Here is a 22,510-nt window from a genome sequence, read left to right as displayed (position 1 = left end):
GTTTTTAAGGAGCAAACTGAGGATGAGAAGAGGCAATTAGGAACGCCGCTTTCTATTATAATCCCTTTGTACTAATTTTTAAAAATCATAAGCATGTATTTCTTTGAAATAAATAAAAATAAATTAAATTAAAATTTAAATAAAAAATAAATTAAAAGTTAATTAAAATAAATTAAAAAATAAAATGGTAGAAACTAAAGAGCAAATGTAAGAAATTTGGAAATAAAAAGAAAAAAAAATGTGTGTGTGCGTGTGTGTGTGTGTATCTCCAAACCCTTATTTATATGTACTAAATCTCTTGGACAGAGGGAGAATGTTGTTGCCAAGGAAACCAAAGCAACTGTTGAGCAGCAAATTCAGCTCTTTTAAAAAATATTCCATGGCAATTTATTCTGCAGAATATTACAGCCTACCACAGCTTTCACAAAAGTCAGTAAAATGGTTTTAATGAGGTCCTTGAAACTTGGTTTATTATGTCACTAACATTTACTAAATATTCAGGTTACAGAGTCTAGTACAGTGATAAGAAAACGAGAGTAAAGGTCAGATATCCTAGGTTTGGTACCAAGTGTACCACTTAAAAGCCATATGTCCTTGAGCAAGTCGTTTTCCTTGTCTGAAACTAAATTTCTTTACTTATAAAAATAGGGATAACTACTACACGGTTGCTGTGAATATCAAATGATTCAGATCATCAAGGTTTGAAACACTACACAAATAAATTCAAGTAATAAGCACTAATATTTTCCAAAATTAATAAGGTGATAAGTGCTCTTCATTGATTAAATGCCAAATTATGTAAAGTATTAGAAAAATGTGAACAAAAAATGTAATATAGACCAGTATTGTAAAAATTGGATTGAACTAGGTGGCAGATCCAAGTTCTGGTCCAGGCTCTACCCACCACAACTGATAATTTCCACAACTTCTTTGGGTCTCTGCACAATGAAACTGGACTAGACAACCTTTGTAGAGCTGCTTCATGGGTGTGTTTTCCATCACACGATGATGATTTAAAAGGAAATTCATTCACCACTTTTAAAACAATTTGGGCTATATTTTGCTTGAAAAACTTTCATTGCTAGATGTTTGAAAATCACTGACTTTAGAATGAAGTCTTTTATTTCTATTTTCAGGCATTTCATAACCCTAACCTAACTAACTTATCTTTACCTTTACCTTCTACTCTTTCTCAACATAGACCTACATTCTGAGACCATAGTACTCTACTCATTATTTCTCAAAACACCGAGCCAATTCCTGCCTCCACATTGTTTTCAATATGTATGTAGCTGTTGCTGCTACAGCTGGCTGAGCAGCTCTGCCCTGGGTCCCGTCCTACCCCCCACCCATACATTCACACACCCAAATTTGGCCAGTGCTTAATATCTTTGATAAGACTGTTTTCAAAAAGTTAAAATTTACAGCATATCAAAAACAGGAGAGAGTTGTCATGTTAAAGAGAACCTGGCTTCTAGGCCAGCAAGACTTGTCTGTAATTTGATAGAATGTATGAAAGCTGTGAAAGAAAGAAGTAGGAAGGAAGTGGGGGCCTTAGTCAGCTCTAAAAGATAGAAGGGGAGAGCACTGTAGAAGAGTCATCTGTGCATTGCCTGGAGGAGGAACACCTTGATCCACAGACTTGTTGGATTCCAGGGGTAGGACAGTCCCATCATAGAGATTGATGCATTTACTTATTACAGGCTAATGCTGTTAAACATTTATGCCATATATCTGACTCCCTGTGATTTGATTTCACAATCACTAAAAATCTTCTGATTCTTTGACTTCCCTTATGGTGCATCTAGAAAATGGCTTGACTGAGATGAATCTATTTATATTACAACTGTACCATAAATTAATAAAACAGCATTCTGAATTCAGACATCAGTTTCTGTAACCTTGAGCAGGGTGAGTCCATCCTGAGACAAGACAGACTAACAAATTAGTCTGAAAGTATAGGAACCAAGGGTCAGATGCTGGACTATACTAAACGGCACAACAGAATGCCACTCCATAGAAACAGGAATGGGTACCTGGGACCTCCCCAGTAAACACCCTGTCTTGTTGCACTAATTTATTTTTAACACTTACATACACCTTTATTTATTCAAGGCCACTAACGACATACTAATGCGTTTCTATGACCTGGTCTACATGCCTTTCCAACAATTTCTCTCTATGTACCCTAAGCTACAGCAGAAACAAATGTTCTAAGTATACACATTAATGTTTTTATCTCTACTTGGAATATTCCTCCTCTCAATGTTGACAAGTCTAAATTTTAATTAATCCTGAAGGTTCAGCACAGATAACACCTCTTTCATGAAGAGATTTCAAAGACCACCACCCACCAAGGCTAAAACTAGCAATACTGGTGACCTGGGCAAGTAGCAAGTTGCCTTTAGATCAACTTATGTCTTAGTACTATGTGCCGCACCAGAGTCATCAAGAATCAGGGCATTTGGTAGGTTCTTTTTTTCACTATAAAAAAAATAAATAGGTATTCATCAGGTATTAAACTCAGTTCCTCTGTGCTGGAAGACCACATATGCCATCCACGTGTAATGCAATAAATGCTGTTGGTCTGATCTATTATTTTACATTTCTGCACTCTACATTTTAGTGCCCTGGGACATCATAGCCTAGCTTACCTACACTATCTATCTACAGTAGATATACCTTTGCTTACTAATTAAAAGTATTTTTCTCATTAAGAGAGGGATCAATTAAGTAAATCTTATTTTTATTAAATAATGATTAAACTTATTTAAATGTTTATCTGTTAAAGGCACTTGTTACTTGCTCCCTGTATTATATTTGTGAGCTTTTGTTTTATTTTCCCTTCTATTTTCTTTGAAGATACAATCCATATCTAGTTCATCTTTGTGTCTCCCACAGATTTTCAGCCAGTGCCTTGTATGTAGAGGGCACTTTAAATATAAATTAATTTCTCTTCGACTTTCAATGAAGGCTCTTCTCATTCTTTTTAGATGCATCCCATCTTCTTATTGTCTTCCTTGACTACCCAGTCCACAGGTCACTTACTTTTAAACTACTATAAAAACTGACTGCCTATAAACCATTTAATTGCCACCAATACCACCCTTGCGTTATCTTTTTACATGTATATGTATTTCATAGTCTTTTTACATTTTAGTATACCCCAACAATATATAGGTATAGCCTGGACAATTAATAAATATTAATTCGGGCTTCCCTGGTGGCGCAGTGGTTGAGAGTCCGCCTGCCGATGCAGAGGACACGGGTTCGTGCCCCGGTCTGGGAAGATCCCACATGCCGCGGAGCGGCTGGGCCCGTGAGCCATGGCTGCTGAGCCTGTGCGTCCGGAGCCTGAGCTCCGCAACGGGAGAGGCCACAACAGTGAGAGGCCCGCGAAACACAAAATAAATAAATAAATAAATAAATAAATATTAATTCATTCAGGTAACATTTTTAAAAAAAATCAAATCAACAGACCCATTAGGAAAAGTGTAGTCAAAACTGGCACCTAAAGAGAACAAAAGATTTCACCCATGGCAATGAAAAACAAACTCCTATTGTTGAAGGGCCAAAGGCTATGACATCCATAGTAGTTACTAGTAAATTAAATTGTGTTGGAATTCTACAAGTGTCTTTAAAGTTCATAAATCTTCCTTTCACTTTAGGGAGACACAAGTGCAACCACATCCATTTACTGACAGCAGATGGCTTTAAACAACAGCAATTAACTATATTAAACATGTAAGGATAACTTTCATCTGTAATTTAGTTAGATATCCCTGCTGAAGATATTTATACAGTCAGTTTGTAGTATATATCATTTCACAGTATGCTAAATCTTAACTCTTTTATTTCTATTAGGCTTCCTCCTCCCTAATGAACTAAAAGTAGAAGAGCAATCTCTGAATCTTCACTTCTTTTGTATCCTTCCACAACAAGGAACTATATTCACAGCAGGCAATTAATAAATAAAAAGTTCAGCTTTTCTTACTGAGTTTCCACACTGCTAATAAGTAGATGAAATACAAAAATACATCAACATCTCAAAAGCAAAAAGAGAGAGAGCATGAAAAAGGCAGGGGAAAAATGTGGTTTCACTTCCAAATGTGCTGAATAAAAATAATTATGGATGTAAGGAGGCCAGCTTTAGGTTTTAATCATTGTTTTTCCACTACCTAATAATTTGCTATTCAGCTCCTGCTGTCATATAGGTTTTGGGTTGGGTGGCATAAGCTCACCAGGTGACCTAATGGATTTAAAGTTATTTGCATTTTGCACATCCTTAGGATAATTAATGGGATACCACAGATTTTTCACACTTGATTGAAAAAATATATATGTATATACATACATATTTTTTATATATATGGTCAAATCCCACAAAAAGGGTGTTAGCTCTCTAGTGTCTCAGTCAGAACACTCTAGAGCCTTGCTACTCAAAGTGTGGTCCACAGCCCAGCAGGATTGGTATCACTTGGGAGCTCATTATGAGGCAGAAGCTCAGGCCCCACCCCAGGTGTCCTAAATCACAACTTGCATTTTAAGATCTCCAGGTGATCTGTAAGAACTTCAAAGTTTGAGCCGCACTGGTTTAGACTCCAGAGGAAGTATTAGAATGTCCAAGATACATATGATCAAGTAATACTAAATAACTCATAATTGCTTATTTGTTGGTCTTCCTCATCTGCTGACTGAAGGCTTTTCGAGGGCAGGAACCCTTTCTAGCTTCCTCACCACCAGCATACCCTGGGCCTAAAAGGCCCTGAAGCACTACCCAGTGCTCAATGGATATTTTTTGCTGAATGCATGAATGACTGAACAAAGTGAAAATAAAACTTTTTAAGAAAACTAATAATCCTTTAGGAAATTGAATAACATGATTTCACATATTACCACACTAATTCTTTAATTCAGTATTATTAATTCCATTTAAAATATGTTGCCTTCTCTATTTCAACAAATTCATTTAATGCATTCGACAAAGCAAAAGCCTGGATTATCTTGCTCTGTTGGAGCCAAGGGCCTCTTACAAGTGAAATAACTGCATTTTAATTTTAGCTCTCACATATCCATCCTATATGCCTGCACAAGATGAAATCATCGCAACAGTTTGGAGGGGGTGGGGGCAGAATAGAGGAGGAATGGGTAAAGCAAAAACAATTCTGTATCAGGAGCATCACATGAAATCTGGAAAACATGATTTTTGGAATAGGATACTTCCATAAAATAACTCCTGGCCAGAGAAAGAAAGAGAACCCTTATCTTTCTCAAGAGCAAAAGGTGATATTAGAGAATACAAGGGAGCGATAAAAGACCAGCGACTACCTAGCGACGCAAGGTGGAAACACACCAGACCAGAACTAAAAAGGATAGCGGTTAGATAGCGTCCAAGCACAGAGCAAAAAACCACTTTCAGATTTGCAGAGAAGGAAGTCAAGAGAGAAGAAAGGGGAAAGGAAACAGTTGTATTAAGGGTATAGCTTACGATGATGATTAATTATTATATATTATTATTTTTTTGATTAAGAGGGATGACATACACTTAAAGGGGGGGGGAAGGATGGGAGGAAGGGAGGTTGCACTTTCGCGCACTGCAAAAGGAAGGGACTACAGGCGTTCTTTCTCAGCTCAGACGGTCCCAGGGAGGCAGCCCAGGCATAGGTGGGTGGCAACGCCCGGCTCCGCTAGCCGCTGCAGCATGGCCTGAGCCATCTCCCCCACAGCCTGCCTAGCACCGGGTGGGGACGGGAAAGGGCGTACACTGGGTAGGGGGCGGATGCCGGGCTGACCAGGTACCCACCTTATCCCAAGGGAGCCACTGCCCAATGGCCGTGTCTAGCTGAGGGTCCCCGGAGTGATAGGGGGCGGATGCCGGGCTGACTAGATACCCACCTTATCCCAACGGAGCCACTGCCCGATGGCCGTGTCTAGCTGAGGGTCCCCGGTGTGATAGGGGGCGTGGAGTAGGTTGGAGTTCAGGTCCCCCTCGGCGTTTTCAGCCATGGCAGCCAGACTTGGGTGTGCGGGCCTGGGGGGCCGGCGAAGACACGTAGCTGGAGGGGCTTGACGTGCGCTCACCAGGATCCCGACGCCCCCTCCTCACTGAAGGGCATCAGAGACCAACCGCAGGATGTTTGTGCCAGCTCCTGCCGCAGCTTTGGGGGAAGCAGGAGAGAGGGGGGACGCGGCCGCCCCGCTCCCAACGAGACCAGCTCCTGGTCTCTCTGGGCGACCAGACTGTGGCGGTCCCACCGAGAGAGAACAACAACAGTTCTAGATGTCTGGGTCGTGGCCCCGCCGCGGCCGCCGCACTCGCCACTCTAGGCCCCGCCCCCCGCGCCGCTGGCCCCGCCCCCTCCCACCCCTGCTGACTTAAGCTTCCGAGACCCGAGGCGCGAGCCGGTTCCGACGCCTCCTCAGCTGCGCAAGTTAGGGCCCGCGGCGTGGTGAGGAATTGGGGCACAGCCCTTTTTATTTTTTAATTTGCCTTTTTCCACGTGTTTTATCCTTGTTACAACCCCCACACACTCCCACTCGTCTCATTTTCTGGATCAGCCGCTACGGCCACCACAACGCGCTCCGCCTCAGGGCTCGCTTTGTGAATCCCCGTCGCGCGCATAGGCCCCCTCCCGTTTGGTCCAGGGGCGCCCGCCGGCGGGAGGGTGCGCGGGACTGTCCCCGCACGGCGTCACGGGAGTTGTAGTTCTTTTCTTTCCTCGAGGTGTGTGGAGACCGCCGCAAAGACTACAACTCCCAGCAGCTCCGCGCCCTGCGTTTTCTCAAAGGAAAAAAGATCTACCTCTAGGCTGTTCCCTACGGACACGCCCTGTCCGCGTTAGGTTCGCTGCGGTTTGTGGCTCTGGGCTTCAATTAAATTAAACAAGGACTGGTACAGTAAGGGGACAGCTGATACCCATTCAGTGCTTTACAGTTTACGAATCGCGTTCTGTCGTTTCAACCATCGTGTGACAGAGTAAATGGACGTGATCCATCTCCATTTTACACACAAAGAGGAAACTGCCTCTGAGTGAACCGACTTTTTCAAAGAGGCGGAATTCGTGATGCAACAAGGGTTCCAACCTCATTTCAGATCTCAGATGGCAGTTCTTTTTGATCTGCTGCTACAGTGGACTGGGAGGCAGGAAGAACAAGATGGGGGAAAACAAAAATCAAGTTGTGAAGAGGGAAGATGTGTCAGCATTTAACCATAACATAAGTAAGAATGAATAAGAGAGTGCAAAAATCAATGGCAGTAGGAATACAGAGGAAGAAGAAAGATTATTCAAATAGCCTTAAATTTCTCCTTATTTTGGCCTCCTCTCTTTCACACGACTTTAGGTGTGGGAGTTGCTGAGAAGTGCTTACCTGTCAGACGCAGCTGCTCCTGAGTTTTTGGTGTAGCCTTAAAATGGCTCAATGATTTTTTTTTTTTTTTTTTTTTTTTTTTCCGGTACGCGGGCCTCTCACTGCTGTGGCCTCTCCCATTGCGGAGCACGGGCTCCGAACGCGCAGGCTCAGCGGCCATGGCTCACGGGCCCAGCCGCTCCGCGGCATGTGGCATGTTCCCAGACCGGGACACGAACCCGTGTCCCCTGCATCGGCAGGCGGACTCTCAACCACTGCGCCACCAGGGAAGCCCATGGCTCCATGATTTTGATCGAGTATCTTGTAACTCTTTCAAATAAAGAGTTTATATATGATTTACAAATACACCCCTTCATTCTGTGGGTTGTGTTTTCATATTCTTTTTTTTTTTTTTTTAAGTATCTCTATTTCTCTGTTTTTTTTTTTTTTTTTGGCCATGTGGGTTGTGGGATCTTAGTTCCCTGACAGGGATTGAACCTGGGCCTTCAGCAGTGAGAGTGCTGAGTCCTAACCACTGAACTGCCAGGGAATTCCCCATATTCTTTTCAGTGTCTTTTGAAGAACAAACGTTTTTTGTTTTGAGGAAGTCTGGTTTATTTTTGTTGTTGTTGCTCATAATTTTGGTGTCATATCTAAGAATCCTTTGCCAAATCTTAGGTTATAGAGATTTTCCCTTTATTTTCTTCTAAGAGTTTTTATAGTTCTAGCTCTTACATTTAGGTCCTTGATACCTTTCGAGTTAATTTTTATATATGGTGTTAGGAAGGGATCTAACCTCATTCTTCTGCATATGGCTATTCAATTGTCCCAGGACCATTTGTTCTATTCTTTCCTTATTGGATGGTTTTGGCATTCTTGTTGAAAATTAGTTGACTATAGACATATGGGTTTATTTCTGGACTCTCAATTCTAGTCCATTGATCTATGTCTATCCTTGTGCTAGTACCACATTGTCTAGATTACTATTACTTTTTTTTTTGCCACAAAATGTGGCATGTGGGACCTTAGTTCCCCAACCAGGGATCGAAACCGCACCCCCTGCATTGGAAGCTTGGAGTCTTAATCACTGGACCACCAGGGAAGTCCCTAGATTACTGTTACTTTGTATTAAGATTTGAAATCAGGAGGGATAAATTAGGATGTTGGGATTAACACATACACACTACTATATATAAAATAGATAGTCAACAAGGACCTACTGTATAGCACAGGGAACTTTACTTAATATTCTGTAATAACTTACATGGGAAAAGAATCTGAAAAAGAATAGATACATGTATATGTATAGCTGAATCAATTTGCTGTACACCTGAAACTAACACAACATTGTAAATCATCTATGCTCCAATATTAAAAAAGAAAAAAGATTTGAAATCAGGAAGTGTGACTCCCACTTTGTTCTTCTTTCTCAAGACTGTTTTGACTATTCTAGGTCCCTTACAATTCCATATAAATTTTACAAGGATTTTGTCAATTTCTACAAAGAAGCCAGCTGGAATTGGGATTGGGATTGCATTGAATCTGTAGATCAGACTGGGGAGTATCCTTGTTTTAACAAGGTTAAGCCTTCTGATCCATGAACATGTGGTATTTTTCCAATTATAGATCTTCTCTAATATCTTTCAACAGTGTTTTGTGGCTTTCAGAGTATAATTTTTGTACTTCTTTCATTAAATTTATTCCTAAATACTTTACTCTTTTGGATGCAATTGTAAATGGAATTGTTTTCTTAATTTCATTTTTTAGTAGTTCATGCAAGTGTATAGAAATACAATTGGTTTTTGTATATTTATTGTATCTTGAAAACTTGCTGAACTTTTTATTAGTTCTAATCATTTTTTAGTGAATTTCCTAGGATTTTCCATATACACTAGCATGTCATCTGTGAATAGATAATTTTACTTCTTCCTTTCCAATCTGAATGACTTTTATTTCTTTTTCTTGCCTTTTTGCCCTGGCTAGAACCTCCAGTACAAGGCTGAATAGAAGTGGCAAGAGCAGACATCCTTGTCTCATTCCTGACCTTAGGCGGAAAACATTCAGCCTTTCATCAGTAAGTATAATGTTAACTCTGGAGTTTTGTTGTGTGGATATTCTTTATCGTATTGGCGAAGTTCCCTTCTGTTTCTAGTTTGTTGAGTGTTTTTATCATGAAAGAGTGTTGGATTTTGTCAAATACTCTTCTGTATCTATTGAGATGTTCATGTAAGTTTTGGTTTTTTATTATATTGATTTGAAGTATTACATTAATTGATTTTGGGAAGTTGGACCAAACTTGCATCCTGCTTGGTCATGGTATATCATTGTTTTTATATGTTGCTGCATTTGGTTTGCTAGTATTTGTTGAGGATTAATTTGACCATATTCATAATAGATATTGGTCTATAGTTTTCTTATGATGTGTTTTTCTGGTTTTGGTATCAGAATAATACTGGCGTAGTAAAGTGAGATGAGAAGTGTTCTGTCCTCTTCTAATTTTTGAAAGAGTTTGTGAAGAATTGGTATTAATTCTTCTTTAAACTTTTAGTAGAATTCAGTGGTAAAGCCATCTGGGTCTGGAGTTTGTGGGTAGTTTTCTAATTATTGACTCAATCTCTCCACTTGTTATAGGTCTATTCATTTATCTATTTCTTCTTGAGTCTATTTCAGTAGTTTGTGTCATTGTAAGAATTTGTCCATTTTACCAAGGTTATCTAATTTGTAGGCATAAAATTGTTTTTAGTACTCCTTTATAATCCTGTTTTTTATTTTCTGTAAGGTCAGTGATAATGTCCCTTCTTTCATTTCTGATTCTAGTACTTAAAGTCTGTTTCCCTGCCACCCCCCAACCCGCAGCCCCCCACCCCCCTGCCCCATCCGTCTAATTAAAGGTTTGTCAATTTTGTTGCTGTTTTCAAAGAACTAACTTTTAGTTTCGTTGATTTTCTCTATTGCTTTTCTATTCATTATTTCATTAATTTCCACTCTAATCTTTATTATTTTTCTTTTTCTAATTTCCTAATTTTCTTTTCATCAGAATGCAATCTTCTAAACTGGGTGGGCCTTGGGTTTTGTGTATGTGAATGTATTCCAATAAAACTTTATCTACAAAAACAGGTGGCAGACCAGATTTGGCCTCTGAGCCACCGTTTGCCCATTCCTGATCCAGAGTAATGGATCCCAACCCTGGATGCATAGCATTTTAAGGAACCGACTCCTGGGTCTTACTCCCTAAGATTCTAATTCAACTGATCTGGGTTGGAGCATGGTAATTAGTGGTTTTTTGCTTGCTTGTTTTTTGTTTTAAGCTCTCCCAGGTGTTTCAAATGTGTAGCCAAGGCCAAGAGCCATCTTTTCAGAGCAGAGATTTGACCTTTGGGATGTGCGTGTGCGTGTGCGTGTGCGTGTGTGTGTGTGTTTGGCTTGAAACAACAGAAATTTATTATCTTAGAGTTTGAAAGCCAGAAGTCCGAATTGAAGTGTCAGTAAGGCGATGCTCTCTCTGAAGGCTCTAGGGGAGAATGCTTCCTTGCCACTTTCAGCTTCTGGTGGCTCTAAGTGTTCCTTAGCTTATGGCTGCATTACTCCAACCTCTGCACCTGTCTTCACATGGCCTTCTCCTCCTCCAGCTCAGGAACAGCCAAATGGAAGAGATACATAGGCCAAAGTATGGGGAGAGGGGGTGGCGTGGAGCTTCCATTCCCTCCCAGGGTGTGCCACCATCACCATCCTAGTACCTGGATGTGTTCACCAACACCTTTGGGGTTTTAATTTCAGTTACTGTATTTTTTATTTCTAGAATTCTTTTAGATTCTTTTGCACCTTTATTATAGCACTTTTTATGGTTTCTGTTCTCTGTAGAGATCTTCAAACTTGTCTTTTCCTTATCTATAATCAGCATAGTTGTTCAATATCTGAAATCTTTGTGGATCTGTTTCTCTTGTCTATTGTTTTTGCTAGTTCTTGCTCATAGACTCTAGTTTCTTTGTGATCCTTGTGTTTGTGTTGGACATTATATTTGACCAATTATTTGTGAGAATAAATTTAGACTTGCAAGGAAAGGGGATATGACATCTAGAAAGGATTTGCATTTGCTTCTGCTAAGTTCCTTGGAGTTCAGCTACTTTAAGGCTTATAATTCTCTGGTGCTCTTATGACCCTACATAAGGTGTAATTCTGTATAAGATATTTCTCTCCTAGTTTATCCTCACTCTGGGTGTAAAGTTCCAACATATTGTGAGAAGTTTCTTTTATGAGACTCTCAATCTTTTGCAGACCCTGGGCTTTACTTTCTGCCTTTCTTGCCCGAAAGGGTTTTTAATTTAAGGTACAAAATTTTAAGGATTGACAAATGCTTTCAGGGAAAAAACCACATTTCCAGTTACCTCCCTGGGATGACCTTTTCCCTTCACTTTTGGCCTAGTAATTTCTTGTTGGCTTGTCACGTTTCTTCTGTGATTTAAAAGAAGGTGAAAAACTATTAATTGAGCTTTGTTATTTAGTTATAGCAGGATGATTAATTTAAAAAAAAACCCTAGTCTGCCATTTTAAGAAATATTCTATTACTTTGATAATCATCTTTTGGCTGTAAAATATTACATCAAGTTGATCTACCATGTTATTTTTTAAATGAATCTCATTTTGTATGACTCTTAGCTTATCTCCATTTTTCTTTAATAAATAACAATAACAATGAACATTTTTGTGCATAAAGCTGTATTTTGCCTTCTGCGTTATTCCATACATCTAACTTCTTGGGAGTATAATTACTGGGCAATATACTATAAATGTTTAGGACATTTGATTTCCAAAGGGTTGATCTAATTTTTTATGAATTGAATTGCATGATCTTAATCTATTTAATTCTGTCATGGTGATATTAATATCTTTTAAAACCAAGTCAGATAAACAAGTCCTGGCCACCTGTGTAAATAGTTCTCAGGCAAAAGATGACCTTTATGAGTTTTCTTTTAAAATATTAACTTTTTTTTTACAAAAATTATTGAAGTTCAACTTAATGCAGCAAATACTTGCATGTCTGTAGTGTGTGGGCACCCTTCTAGGTGGTGCAGATTCAGTGGTAAACCAGACAGATCCTTGTCCATGCCCTTATGAAATCTAAGGTGGGGAGCACATCATTGAAATGCACTGTGGTAAGTGCTTTGATGACTGTAGTTCAGAATACTGAGGGAGTGTAGAAGAGAGGCACTTAACCCAGACTGGAAAGGCCATGGAAGGTATCCTAGGGGAAGGAATAGCTATGCATAGTAAGTCTTGAAATCAGGTAGCCTAAATTCTCCAACTTTGTCCTTATTTTTCAATGTTCATTGAATTTTCCTTTGCATTTCCATGTAAATTTTAGAATAAGCTTGTGACTTTCTACCAAGAAAAAAAAAAGCCTACTGAGATTGGAATTGGAATTGTGTTAAATCTCTACATCAATTTGGGGATAACTGACATTTTAACAATATTGAGTTTTCCAATCCATGAAAATGGTGTATCTCTTTATTTTTAAGGGTTTCTTTAATTTCTCTCAGCAATGTTATATAGTTTTCAGTGTAGAGGTCTTATAAATCTTAAATATATTCCTAAATATTTTATTTTTTAAACAAGTGTAAATGGTTTCATTTTATAGCATAGCTTGGAACTGAAGAATAAATAGGAGTTAGGGAAAGGGGATATGACATTTTAGGCAAAGTTAACAAAGTAAGAAGAATATTTGGATGTTGAAAGCTCAAAATGACAAATATCAAGCCTCTTTTATCATACCGACATGGAAGAAATATCTCTGAAGTAAGTAACAAGCACAACAAAGAAGACATAGTCTTTTTGAATTCCAGGGTCTGTAGCTATATACCTAATAATAATATCTAATAATGTTTATTAGGTGGAATTATTATCTAACAATAGAAAAATAATATCTAATAAGTTGAGGAGTTAGTTTAAACTCTTTTGGAGAAGGAATAATTTGGAGAACTTATACTTTCTGCTTTCAAGACTTACTATAAAGCTATAGCAACCAAAAGAGTGTGTGGTACCAGCATTCTGAGGGACAAATAGATCAATGGAACTGACTCAAGAGACCAGAAACAGACTCAGAGTCACTTGATTTTCAACAAAAGCACCAAAACAAGCAAATGAGGAAAAAAAGTTTCTTCAAAATATTATGTTGAAACAACTAAATATCCATCTGGAAAAAAAAAAAAAGTCAACCTTGACACCTATCTCACACCAAATTAATTTCAGATAGATTATAGACCTAAACAAAAAGCTAAAGCTATAAAGCTTCTAGAAGAAAACAAAGTAGAATATCTTTGCAACTTGGGAATAGGAAAAGGTTTCTTAGGATAGAGAAAGCATTAATCAGAAAAAGATAAAATTGATAAATTAGTTGTCATCAAAATGAAAACATCTGCTTATCAAAAGACAGCCTTAAGAAAATAATTAGGTAGGCTACAGACTGGGAGAAAATGTTCTCAAAATATGTATCTGATAGGGCTTCCCTGGTGGCGCAGTGGTTGAGAGTCTGCCTGCTGATGCAGGGGACACGGGTTCGTGCCCCGGTCTGGGAAGATCCCACATGCTGCAGAGCGGCTGGGCCCGTGAGCCATGGCTGCTGGGCCTGCACGTCCAGAGCCTGTGCTCTGCAACGGGAGAGGCCACAGCACTAAGAGGCCCGTGTACCTCAAAAAAAAAAAAAAAAGTATCTGATAAAGAACTGATATCGAGACTATATAGTGAACTCTTAGAATAATAAAAAGAGGGGGAAAAACCATGTCTTTTGATTACAGTGGACAAAAACAACCTTAATATAGTTTAAGTAGAAAACAATTTTTGCACAACAATGTGAAAGTACATACGCCACTGAACTGTATACCTAAATATGGTTAAAATAGTAAATTTTATGTTATTTATATTTTACCACAATGAAAAAAAATGGAACTTATCGGCTTATGTACCTGAGAAAGGCAGGAGTGGAGCTAGTTTCAAGCACTCCTGGATCCTGAAACAAAGACTCTGTCTCCATTTTTCAGCTTTAACCTCTGCCCCCTGACCCGTACCCCAGGCTCTCCTACTTAACGCTTCAGAAGAAGACAGTTATGGCTACACACAGCTTCTGGCAAATGTTATCCCAGCTAGCAACCCCAAAAGGAAAGAGAGGATTTATCTCTCTGCTTCAGTAGATATAAGTTTCAGGAAATAATTGGCCCAGCTTGTGTTCTGTGCCCACCACCCCTATGGCCATAGGGTAATATGATTGATCATTCCAGAAGAATCACATAAAATGGATAATGAAGGAGGAGCAGTTCCTCGAAGGAAGGGCAGGGTTCTGTTACTGGAAGAAGGGGAAAGGGGAACCTAAACAGAACAACAACAAAAAAGCCTTCAGGGCTCCCCTGGTGGCGCAGTGGTTGAGAATCTGCCTGCTAATGCAGGGGACACGGGTTCGAGCCCTGGTCTGGGAAGATCCCACATGCCGCAGAGCAACTAGGCCCGTGAGCCACAACTACTGAGCCTGCGCATCTGGAGCGTGTGCTCCACAATAAGAGAGGCCGCGACAGTGAGAGGCCCGTGCACTGTGATGAAGAGTGGCCCCCGCTTGCCACAACTAGAGAAAGCCCTCGTACAGAAACGAAGACTCAACACAGCAAAAATAAATTAATTAATTAATAAACTCCTACCCCTAACATCTTCAAAAAAAAAAAAAAAGCCTTCAAATTGATTCATTTTCTCTTCCTTTTTTATTATTTATTTATTTATTTATTTTTGCAGTTTGCGGTACATGGGCCTCTCACTGTTGTGGCCTCTCCTGTTGCAGAGCACAGGCTCCAGACGCACAGGCTCAGCAGCCATGGCTCACGGGCCCAGCCGCTCCGTGGCATGTGGGATCCTCCCGGACCGGGGCACGAACCCGTGTCCCCTGCATCGGCAGGCGGACTCTCAACCACTGCGCCACCAGGGAAGCCCTCTTCCTTTTTTTAAACAAGTTCTTTACCATCTTGTCAGTCACCTTTCTCAATTCTTTCTGAAATGTCCTAATTTTCATTTATTTATTCAGCAATGTTATATCGTGCACCTCTATTGTGCCATGCACTCTTCTAGGCATTGGAGAGAGAGTGTGGTGAACAAGTTAAAGTCCCTGTACTCCTGTGACATGAATGACTTCCTCTTTTATATGCAAGTATTTGCCAGCTTCACATCGTGGCATATCCAAAGACCAACAGGAAAGAAATTTTTTTTCCTCTTGAAAAAAGAATGTTAACATTTTGAAAGGTCAAAAATAACCTTCCACTTTTAGTGATGTTGTAGTATTCTTTACCTAGAGCCACTTAATGTGTCATTCTAAGCTTCAAAAATTATGAAGTATCTTATATTTATTTCAGTTCTAAACCTTTATTTCCCCAGTTTGTGTTCATTTCATTTTCTGCATACCCTATAGCTCATTTTGAAATAATATGTTGTTTTCTATTTTATAGAAAGTGTGCTGTGGACGCTATAAAGTGCATGTAGATGATTATAAAATGTATGGTAACTTGTTTTCCTATAAATATATATTTTTGGTGTTCTGTTTATTCAGTGAAAGAACTGGTAGCCAGTAGTCAATTTTCTATACCTAACTTTGTTTCATTTCCTGATGAAATCCAAGATCTACCTTATATTGTGGTATGCAGACAGTATGGTATATGTAGACAAAGGGAAATTGAATTAGTTGTAGTCAGCTCTGGACTCTGGAAGAGAAGCTATGATTTTATGATGATGTGATGTCCTCAGCCTGAAATATCCTAGATATTTCTAGGATTAGAAGAAAATGACACATTCTGGACTCAGAGCAACAGAGGGGAAAAAACCCCACATTGTTTGGTAAACGGAAGACTAAAAGATATTATTTTCTGTGGAGTTCATTGTTTTAAAAAATTCTATATGAGTCACAAGTTGGAACAAGTTATATATCATATATGATATTTAATTTTTCTAACCACTCTTTAGTTAGGAATATCAGTGAGGAGTGAAATGGCAAAAAAAAATGTATCAGTTATGATTGTATTCAGCTACCTGTAATGAAAACCACACTACAGTGGCTTAACCAAAGAGAGGTGTACTTTTTTTTTTTTGCAGTGCGCGGGCCTCTCACTGTTGTGGCTTCTCCCGTTGCGGAGCACAGGCTCTGGACGCGCAGGCTCAGCGGCCATGGTTCACGGGCCCAGCCACTCCGCGGCATGTGGGATCTTCCCAGACCGGGGCACGAACCCGTGTCCCCTGGATCGGCAGGCGGACTCTCAACCACTGCGCCACCAGGGAAGCCCAAGAGGTGTACTTTCATTTTCCAAATAACAAGAAGCACCTAGGAAGGAAATCCAAGTGCAGTAAGTCAAAGACATCATCAGTGACCAGCCTCCTTTTATCTCCTTCTCTGTCATCCATAACATGTGGCTCACATTTTCATGGTCAAAAGATGACTATTGACTTCCAGTTTCTGGTCTGGCACGTAAGGAGCTTGGAAATCACCACTGTATCCTAACAACAAGCTGAACAAATTGAAAAAAGATCAACAACTCTTCTTGGATCCATCAGAGAAGTGAAATCCCAATGCAAACTGCTGCCCGAAGACACAGGCCTATAAAAAGAATCACAAACTTACTGGAGCAGAAACCCAGAAGCAGAAACCTCAGGAGCCAGTGCAAGGGTTGGAAAACCTAAACTGTAATTGATGAATTGCTGGAGAGAGGCTTACTGTGGACAAGTTTGAGAATCAAAAACTTCAAGGGGGACCCAGTTATATGGGGGGGGGCAGGGTCCTACACTTTGGTCAGTTTTACCTCCAGGCGCTTGACCAGGTTCTCACAGTGAATACTGGAGAAAAACCCCTTGTGCTTCTGGCAGGGCAAGGGGGAAAGTAGCCATTTTGAATATGCCAGAGCATCTCTTCTTCTTAACAAGGTCTGCCCTCAGGAGAAACTATTTAACCAGAGTCTAATCTGCTGGGCTTTTATCAGAGCCTAACTGACCTGGGGAAAGGGAAATACCCAACTCCAGCCTACTCTAGCCATCCTGTCCCACCTAAGGGTTGGGGGAGGACTAAGAAGTACTTGTCAAGTTCAAACTCCAGAGGCACAGGCACATTAAAAGACTGATACCTAATCTTAGAACTACAGGCACTTCCTCTCCCCCCACACCTTACCACCACAAATGACCTTAGTTTGGTGATGACTTTTTAGATACAACACCAAAGGCACAATCCATGAAAGAAAGAATTGGTAAGCTGGACTTCATTAAAATTAAAAATTTCTACTCTGTGAAAGACACTGTTAAGAGAATAAAAAGACAACACACAGACTGGGAGAAAATATTTGCAAAAGACATACTGATAAAGGACTGCTATCCAAAATATACAACACATTCTTAAAACTCAACAATAAGAAAATGAACAACCTGTTTTAAAAAATGGACCAAAGACCTTAAAAGACACCTCACCAAAGAAGATACACAAGCATATGAAAAGGTGCTCCACATAATATGTCATCATGAAAATGCAAATTAAAATACAATGAGATACCACTACATACATAGTAGAGTGGCCAAAATTCAGAACACTGACAATACCAAATTCTAACAAGGATGTGGAGCAACAGGAACTCTCATTCATTGCTGGTAGGAATGCAAAATAGTACAGCTGCTTTGGAAGATAGTTTGGCAGTTTCTATTTTTTTATTAATTAATTCATTAATTCATTAATTAATTTTTGGCTGTGTTGGGTCTTCGTTGCTGCGTGCGGGCTTTCTCTACTTGCGGTGAGCGTGGGCTACTCTTCATTGCGGTGCATGGGCTTCTCATTGCAGTGGCTTCTCTTGTGGAGCACAGACTCTAGGCATGCAGGCTTCAGTAGTTGTGGCTCGCGGCCTCTAGAGCTCAGGCTCAGTAGTTGTGGCACACGGGCTTAGTTGCTCCGCGGCACGTGGGATCTTCCCGGGTCCAGGGCTCGCACCTGTGTCCCTTGCATTGGTAGGCAGATTTGTAACCACTGTGCCACCAGGGAAGCCCCTAGTTTGGCATTTTCTTATGAAACTAAACATATGCTTACTATCAAATCCAGCAATCATGCTCCTTGGTATTTACCCAAAGGAGGTGAAAACTAATGCCCACACAAAAACCTGCACATGGATGTTTATAGCAGCTTTATTAATAATTGCCAAACCTTGGAAGCAACCAAGATGTCCTTCAGGAGGTGAATGGATAAAAACACTGTGGTACATCCAGACCGTGTAGTACAGTTGTCCCATGATATCCACAGGGGATTGGTTCCAGGACTCGCCCCAGTTACTAAAATCCACAGATGCTTGAGCCCCATAGTTGGCCCTGTGTATCTGTGGTTCCACATTCCAGATTTAACCATGGATCATATAGTATTTTCTGGAAAAAAATCCATGTACAAATGTACCCTCACAATTCAAATCTGTGTTGTCCAAGGGTCAACTCTATTATTCACTGCTAAAAAATGAGCTATCAAGCCATGAAAAAAACATGGCAGAAACTTAAGTGCATATTACTAAGTAAAAGAAGCCAGTCTGAAAAGCCAGTATGATTCCAACTGTATGACATTCTGGAAAAGGCAAAACTATGGAGACAGTAAAAAGACTATTGTTTGCTAGGAGTTAGTGGGGAGAGAAGAATGAGAGCACAAAGGGTTTATAGTGCAGTGAAGCTATTGCATACAATACTGTAACCATGGATACATGTCATTATACGTTTGTCCAAACTCATAGAACATACAACACCAAGAGTGAAAGGTAATGTAAACTATGGACTTTGGGTGATTAAGTTAATCAATTGTAACAAATTACTACTCTGGTGGGGGATGTTGATAGTAAGAGAGGCCGGCTATGCATGTGTGGAGGCAAGGGTATTTGGGGAATCTCCGTAACTTCCACTGAATTTTACTGTGAACCTAAAATTGCTCTTAAAAAAAAAAAAGACTATTTTAAAAAGATCACTAAACCACCTTATCATTGTATCTGAATTCTAGGTAAGAAGAAGGGTGAAAGGTGAAGGGCTAAAGGTATTTGTCAGAGAAGTTTGCCCACCCATCTTTTTTTAATACAGGAAAAGCAATTGCTTTCCCATGAGCTCCTTTCAGTAGACTTTCCCTTACATCTCATTGGCTAGAAGTATGTTATACAGCCACTCCTAGGAAATCAAATTTCTAATGGTAAGGAAAAAGAAAAATGAGATTCAGTAGGTATTTAGCAGTGCTGCCACAAGTGACAAATAGAGGAAAGAAGGTATGGCTCAAGATCTGGGTACATCTTAACCTCTTTAGAAACTATAACACGTTTCCTGGAAAGTTAATGAGCATATCAGCATCATTTATACAACATCTAGATCAATGCCTAGCATGGTTCTGTGGCAAACTCAGCAGCAGATTTCAGAGTCCAGTAATGGGAGCCCCGGTCAGTTACCTTCCCTATAGTTGGAAGTCTGGAGGTGCATTCTCTAGGCTGCCACAGCATTCAAAACACCACAATTTATGGCATTCTGTGCTATCTTCATTGCTGGCTTTTAATAGCCCATTAGTTAAATGCATATTCTTTGGGGTTCTTTTTGAAGCCCTTTTCTTAATTTTCACATTTTTCCTGGATGATTTTTTTGTGTGTTCCTGTGGCTTCAGTCATGAATTAATTTATCATGTTTCTCAAATCAGTGACAGCAGCCTTTGTCTCTCTTCTGGCCTCCCAACCCCATCAAATACTTCCACTTGGATATCTCACAGACAAGTATTAAGTATTCTGATTCCATTATTTTAATACTATTTTAACACCACTATTTCAACCATGAGGACATTTTGAGAGTAAAGAATCTCATCAGAATTAGGTCAATATTGATGAATTTTCATTAAGAAACTATTTTATGGGGTAAATTCTACCACACTGGTTTAATGCCATGATAAATTTTATACTTTATACTATTTCTTCCCAGTTTGCCTCTCTTATTTTTATTTTTCCTAAAATTGTTTTAAAATAAATTCTTCTTCCTTTACATTTTACAACAAAGATTTGATTCATTGATCAGTTTTCATCCATATCAAATGTTTCTATAACCTCTGCCTTTTTGAATTTTCTTTTGTGGCCATTATTTCCACAAAATCTAATTTTTCTGGAGTAGCTATTTTAAATGTTTTATTTTTTATTATTATTATTTTTTTTGCGGTACGCGGGCCTCTCACTGTTGTGGCCTCTCCCGTTGCGGAGCACAGGCTCTGGACGTGCAGGCTCAGCGGCCATGGCTCACGGGCCCAGCCGCTCCGCGGCATGTGGGATCTTCCCGGACCGGGGCACTTACCCGTGTCCCCTGCATCGGCAGGCAGACTCTCTACCACTGTGCCACCAGGGAAGCCCTAAATGTATTTTTTGAGAAACAAATAAATTATAAGGAAAAATAGAGAGAGGGAAAACTGTAGATTAAAATAGACTTAAGAAACCATGTGAATCACATTTAATCTGCACACCTTGTTTGATCTTGATTTGAACAAATTGACCATCAAAATTATGAAGCAGCTTTGGAAATTTGAATATTGACAGGTATTTAATGTTAATAATGAGTTATTCATTTTAGGTATGATAATGCTATTTTAGTTATATATTTACAAGTCCTTATATCTTGGAGATACTTGCTAATCTTAGAGGTATTTCCTGATGAAATAATATGAGGTCTCCAGATTTGCTTCAAAATATTCTAGAAGTGGAGAGAGTAGGTGGTATAGATGAAACAGAATTGACCTTGAGTTGACAGTTGTTGAAGCTGAAGTGATAGGTACATGGGACTTCATTATACTAGTTTCTATTCTTTTGAATTATCTTGAATTTTTCCACAATTAATGGGAATAGATAAATCCTTTGAAGATTTGATTCTCTGAAAACAACAAATTTTACTGTATGTAATTTTAGCCATTGTCAGTTTTATTCTGGTGTTAATTTTTTTTTTAACATCTTTATTGGAGTATAATTGCTTTACAATGGTGTGTTAGTTTCTGCTTTATAACAAAGTGAATCAGCTATACATATACATATATCCCCATATCTACTCCCTCTTGTGTCTCCTTCCCAATTATTTCTAATACTAATGGTTATTACAAATTGGATAGAATTTGATAGTGTGTGTTCATTTCTTAGCTATCCATGAGAAACTTGTGAGAAATTTTGTTAGAATGTTTCAGCTGCAAGTAACAACAAACCTTAACTCAACTGGTTATGACCTTAGGGGAATGTACTGTTTCCCATAACTAGAAGCTCTAAATTGGGACCACAGCAGGGTTTATTCAGTCGATGGCTCAGAACTGTGCCATCCTCAGTGTGTCATCCCTGTCCTCATAGTTGTAAGGGACTGCTTCATTTCCAGTCATCACATCTGGATCCAATAATGTCTGAGAGAACAAAAGGACTGTGTATCTCTTTTTACTAGCCTGAGAAACCTTTCCCAGAGGTCCTTGGCAGCTTTCTACTCATATCTAATTGCCCAAATTAGATACATGCCTAATCAGTCTTTGGCAAGGAGAATGAGACCACATGAATGCTTTAGATCAGCCATCATTCCCTCCTGGAGTGTGCAGGAGCTGAAGAGCCTTGGGCAGGAAGGTGGAATCTACTCAAAAGTGGAGGTCTGCCAGGATGAGAAAAGGAAGAAGTGGCTCCAACAATATCTGCTAAAGACAGGAAAAGTAACAACAAGGAGAGACAGAGACAGAGACACCAAAAGAGAGAGCAAGAGACAGAGGCCACACTATCCTAAGCTCTTGAATGCACAGTAGCATCAAAATTTCCCGGGGTGGGCTTCCCTGGTGGCGCAGTGGTTGAGTCCGCCTGCCGAAGCAGGAGACACGGGTTCGTGCCCCGGTCCGGGAGGATCCCACATGCCGCGGAGCAGCTGGGCCCGTGAGCCATGGCCGCTGAGCCTGCGCGACTGGAGCCTGTGCTCCGCAACGGGAAAGGCCACAACAGTGAGAGGCCCGCGTACCGCAGGGGGAAAAAAAAAAACAAAAAAAACTAACCACACAGACTGTAGTTTATTTATTACATGCATTCAAGATGAAAAGAAATGAAGTGGTCCTAGCAAGTCACCTGGGAATAGCTCAAATTTTGTATCTAGCCTTGCTACATGATTCTTTCTTTGC

At 39.8% G+C, this 22,510-nt stretch overlaps 1 protein-coding gene and 1 long non-coding RNA gene across 7 annotated transcripts in view; one reads left to right on the top strand and one right to left on the bottom strand.

Annotated features, from left to right (window-relative positions):
* Nucleotides 1-6,339, bottom strand: part of PGM2L1 (phosphoglucomutase 2 like 1) — an 82,475-nt gene extending 76,136 nt beyond the window's left edge. For 2 of the 3 annotated variants that reach the window (XR_014294550.1, XM_082626711.1), the window contains exon 1: nucleotides 5,896-6,339. Coding sequence is in view for 2 of the 3 variants with exons in the window: in XM_082626711.1 (XP_082482837.1) it covers nucleotides 5,896-6,006 (111 nt within the window). In the remaining variant the exon portion in view is untranslated. The remainder of the gene's footprint in view (nucleotides 1-5,895) is intronic. The other variant, XM_082626710.1, reaches the window with a different exon arrangement.
* A 64-nt stretch (nucleotides 6,340-6,403) lies between these two features.
* The window catches only part of LOC309807316, a 92,644-nt gene continuing 76,537 nt past the window's right edge, over nucleotides 6,404-22,510 (top strand). For all 4 annotated transcript variants that reach the window (XR_014294552.1, XR_014294553.1, XR_014294554.1 and 1 more), the window contains exons 1-2: nucleotides 6,404-6,449; nucleotides 9,331-9,421. This is a non-coding gene — a long non-coding RNA (uncharacterized lncRNA). The remainder of the gene's footprint in view (nucleotides 6,450-9,330; nucleotides 9,422-22,510) is intronic.

This window comes from Mesoplodon mirus (assembly GCF_964341445.2).
Source record: "Mesoplodon mirus genome assembly, chromosome: 7".
Taxonomy (NCBI): Eukaryota; Metazoa; Chordata; class Mammalia; order Artiodactyla; family Ziphiidae; genus Mesoplodon; species Mesoplodon mirus.
Note: the sequence above shows the minus strand (reverse complement) of the source record. Positions and strands in the feature narration are given on the sequence as shown.